Source organism: Anopheles aquasalis, chromosome 2 (genome assembly GCF_943734665.1).
Source record: "Anopheles aquasalis chromosome 2, idAnoAquaMG_Q_19, whole genome shotgun sequence".
Taxonomy (NCBI): domain Eukaryota; kingdom Metazoa; phylum Arthropoda; class Insecta; order Diptera; family Culicidae; genus Anopheles; species Anopheles aquasalis.
Window position 1 is genome coordinate 12,232,501 of NC_064877.1, and position 5,000 is coordinate 12,237,500.

General features: G+C 41.0%; 1 protein-coding gene across 1 annotated transcript in view; it reads left to right on the forward strand.

Annotated features, from left to right (window-relative positions):
• The window catches only part of LOC126570740 (RNA-binding protein RO60-like), a 2,855-nt gene extending 582 nt beyond the window's left edge, over positions 1–2,273 (forward strand). Inside the window, exons 2-4 of the mRNA XM_050228713.1 lie at positions 22–979; positions 1,051–1,435; positions 1,514–2,273. Of these exons, the coding sequence (XP_050084670.1) occupies positions 22–979; positions 1,051–1,435; positions 1,514–1,661 (1,491 nt within the window). The 3' untranslated portion in view covers positions 1,662–2,273. The remainder of the gene's footprint in view (positions 1–21; positions 980–1,050; positions 1,436–1,513) is intronic.
• Positions 2,274–5,000: the final 2,727 nt, after the last annotated feature.

Genomic DNA, 5,000 nt, shown 5'->3' on the forward strand with positions numbered 1-5,000 from the left:
GTTATCTGTGCTTTCTTTCAGACCATCAAAAACAAATCCCTGCGGCGGTTGGACGAGTGCTTGTTTGCCCTGGCGTACTGTGGCCGAGAGCTGCCGACCGGTGAGGAGCGTCACTGTGTGTTCGAGGCCCTGCCAGAACTGCTGAGCGGTCCGCGGGAACTGTTCGCCTTTCTTAGCTTCTACACCCGTTTGGCGACGGAGGCAGGGTACGCCGGGTTCGGACATGGATTGCGTCGTGCCATCACACGCTGGTATGATAAGCATTCCGCGCTGGAACTGGCGGAAATGATTGCATTGAGCAATGGGGCCTTCGGCTGGACACATGCCGATGTCATTCGAAAGACCCATCTCAAACTCGAATGTCCGATCAAGCGTTCGATCATCGACGTTACCACGAAGCGTGCAAGCCAACGACCGTCGCTTCCGACGCAAAAGCAGACAAGTGATGGAGAGGCCTCCATGGATGCGGCATTGGTTCGCTATCTTCAGCTCATGGCAATAAGCTCAGCATCAACGGTGGATGAAGCAGAGGAACTTATTAAACGCCATGGGCCGATTACATACAATCAGCTACCGCTTACATATCGCCGCTGGTACACTGTGTGGATGGCGCTGTTTCCGCATCTTACCCATCGCGAGCTGCTGGATGCCATGTTGCCGATGCAAGATTTCAATGTGCTATACATCGAAGAAGTCTACACAGCGTACGTGGGCACTCTCGCCAAACGCCGCAAAGCCGTCGAGCAGGAGCAGATACATCCGATTGTAGTACATGGTATCAAGACACTGTATGAAAAGGGGAAAAGGTATCCGCTCCTGGTCAAGGAGCGAGAGCAACACGCACATCTCTTGGAACGTGAACCAGAGACCGTCGTCAAAACGGCTCTCCGAGACACCTTGGAGCATTCATTTTCGCATCACCCTAAAACCGGTGCATGGTACTATATAACGCTCGATCTACGCAGTGCTCACCAGAAAAGTAGGTATCAAATGTGACGCTGGTCGGCTTGTAAAAAGTTAATAACCACCACCATTCGACTCTTCTTGCAGAACACGTGCTGCGAAACTCTGAGGTCACATGCTTCGAGGCTAGTGTTCTCCTAGCATTTTCGATTTACAAACGAGAAAAGCATGTGACGGTGGAAATGTTTTCCGATGACAAGCAGAAGTTGTATCCAGTCAATTTCCGCAAGGAAATGAGTTGGTCCGAGGCGCTGGATCACTGCAGGCTGTTGCCAGAAACGACCGGTACGAAGCTTTTGTCAAAAACGAAAGTATCTCTTAGTGCTCCGATTGCTAAGGCCCAGGCTAAGAAGCAGAAGGTTGATGTATTCATTACGATTACCGACTCCCTAATTCGGGTCAACCCAACTCGCATCCCCCCGTGGCGTGCGATGCGCGATTATCGTAAAGCGATGAATCTGAATTTGTCCAGGTAAGGCGAGTGAGGTGGCTCAAGATTAGATCCTTCAGCCATCGATACTAGATCTAATACGTGCGCCCTTCTTTCCAGGTACATTTGCGTCTCTCTAAGCCAGCACAAACCATCACTGACGTTCGATGAAAATGCTATGAAAGTAGGTGGTATTCTCGAGGTGATTGGCTACTCTGAAAGTACTGCTAAGGTTATTGAAGCATTTGCTAAAAATCTCTTTTTCTAAATTGGACGTAAAGGTACGTATGAGCAATCATCGTATGGTCCACAATTTAATTTTAATCATTGTAAGGGAAATTCAATCGGCTCTTGTACGTAGTTGTACATCACAGAACGAGAATTACACATGAACTCCACATACATACAAATACGTTGAAAATGGAAGTAACAGAATAGAGGATTTCGTTAGAATCCGTTAGAGAAGTAGTTTCAGTTTTTGTGCTTCTGATCGCGTATTGGATATTTCCGTGCCTTTAAAATATTTGTTTTATCCAAAAGAAGATACAGAAGACCACATAGTTTCATGCATATCCACGTAATATTTGAAAACAATGAATCTATAGTTGTGATACTCAAATCTCTCCATCCAATGGACACACGAACATTCGACAGGCACAGACCAATTTGTAGTAAGCGGTTAGAAATCATTGCAAGTAATCAAGAATTTTAGTATCATTTAGTGAGAAACTTACTTCACACCCATACTATTTTCTCGGCTCCAGCAAGAGAATCTTTGCTTCAAGTTTGAATATCACCAATTTTCGTTCAAATGGCACTCTTTTGTTTGAAGAAAGTTGAACTCAACAAAGTATTTCGAATAATATACGATATATTCCTATCTTGGTCCTCGGACTCCTCTTATATGCTATACATTAAGATAATGGTATAGATTAGCATCAAAATTTAATTGCTGGCCACCGATCATTCTGGATATCTTACTTAACGTTAAGTATGGATCTAGCGTGCGTGCTCAACTGTACAAAAACGTTCTTTATGGCGTATAAATTTCCATTTCTATCGGCTTCGTAGTGTATATCCTTGCTATATTCGCCGTGAGCGTTCAGTGTTTTAATCGTAAACATTATAGGTATCTAGCGTAACACGTGGAAATTTAAGTTATGAGTTGAATAATGCATTTAAAAAAGGATTGTTTTTTGTAAAATATTCTGTACGGCATGCTATTTTATCTCCTTAAATAGTTGCTTCATAAGTTCATTACCTTTCCGCAACGAAGCTCACCAAACATGACATGAAACTAATTTACTCAACATTAGCAGCTTAAAAAGCGTAAATTTGAAAACTTTGAATATGATATAAGATGTTCGATCTAAATCAAATTCCAAATGATCTAGAAAAAAGAAATGCACAACATTCAATAAACTGGATTTATCGTTGTGCAACAACCAGAACAAACGAATCAGAACATGAACAATTAAACAATAATTAAATGAGCTGTGATCAAAAAGTTAAAACACATATAATCTCCTCGTTTTGTTTTGAGGCAACGGTGACTATTCAACCAATTACATATTTATAGTATTTCACTTTAAAGTCATAAACCAAACAACCATTACAGCACGGATACAAATGGTTCGCCTTTACCCTAATCTATTGAAGACCTAATGATTTTGAACAAAATTGTGAATTTGTTCATAACTGGCAATGGAATCCTATACCGTACAAGAGAATGAAAGATTCCTTTTTTCAACAACACGAAATAATGTGTGATGTGCAAAACAGAAAAAGCAGAGCCTCTGTTACCTCTGGAATCGAAGTAAACAATACGCTGAATTCGGGCCCACAACGATGTGGGCTAAACGAAAGAGAAACAGTAAAACAATGATGATGATAAATATGATGATGCAATACAACAATCCAGAAACCAGGCAATAACAATATGAAAACATGGAATGTGCTTCACAGATGGAGAGTAAAACATTTAATAATGAATGTAACACGTATACGGATATCGCAAAATAATATGCGCGGATTCGAAGGAAAACTAAACATGTTATACAAAGACTGAGACTGCCAGTGACAATTTTCTCGAAGAAATTCATTGAACTGCGATTTCGTACCCTCAATACAATTAATAGAAAATAATGTTTTGCGTTGTTACACAAGTAAATCAGAATCAATCATTTATGAATTAATAACGCACACAGCAACCAAATGAAATAGGATAACTTGATCCACATTTCTTCGATTTGGTTTGGAAGTGGAGTTTTGTTTGAATAATTTCTTCCCATCAGTATACAACGGCATAGTCAGGATCATGTTAGAACTTGTTGTTCTTTTGGCCAAAGTGTTGGGCCTTTAAAATTATTTATAATTTCAAGCCATATTTTTTAAAAGACTTGTACCTATGGTACCATTAGGTAACACAAACTTGAAGCATTACAGAGAGTAAAAATCAAAAGCAAGAAATGGAAATTCTAAACTGCCCATCACACGCATATTTCGCTTTGATTGCAAAGCATAAATTGTTGCCTGACAGAGTGTGATCCGCAAACATGCCAATAATTATGAAATTGTTACGCTTATAATCGAACCTACGGAGCACCGAAAACAAACCGTTAAGATCCCTTTGCTTATTGTTAGCATTGTTTGAATGAATTCTCAATTCCTATGTTTTACCAATACCCCTCTACGTTGAGAAACTAACATAGCAAAATCAATAATGTAAGAAAAACAGTTGCTAGTTCCACTGACATAAAGGGCAGCTCCGAAACAAAAGAAATAGTATTCATATAGTCAGTATATTTGCGGGGTTTAAGTATAATTTTCGATTGAGTGTCACACCTCTCGATACAGATACTTCTGCTTGGTTTGCTACAAAGCAACTATAAGGAAAAATAATCGTTCAAAAATATATATTTTTACTAAATAGCGAAGAGGATAGAAATTTATATTGCAGAATTTGCAAAAAAAATGCGAAAAATAGCCAAAAGAGAACAAGACCTTAAATCTGTGAGATGTGAACGCTGCAGAACATTAACTCATCGAACTCGAAATGCAAAATGAAATATTTTTTGGTTAAAGACGATGTACAACCATTTCAGAATGAAGCAAAATAAAAACCATATTGGACCTTCACAAAACCTGCAAACAACTTATGCCGGTTAATTCCTTCAAGAGCCAATAAGAGCTGCTAGAGAGCAGACAGGACCTACAGGCGTATCTAGCCGTATGATGGCACCGTTAAATCGTTTGGCAAATACTCTCGCAAGCAGGTCTTTGCCTGCCGTGAGCTGCTTCTCGTTCGTTTGGGCTTTTGTAAATAAAACTGAAGCTTTGGCTGGCTCCCCCATTTCGACCGGCTCATGAGCAAGGTAGATCGAGAACTGCGTACGGGGATTCATAGCCAGGGAGGGACGAGCTGCAGCCGCGTGGTGGGTGGACAATCGACGAATGTGCGAGGACGGTTTTGTTGAATGAAATGCTTGCGAAGGTTGCGTTAAATGAGAAAGACAGACAGAGGGAAAAGGATGGTGCTACTAGTGGTTAATGGAGCATGGCCGCATGGTTCGTGCTTCGGCCGCTCATCCGTCGGCGGCCTCCGAGT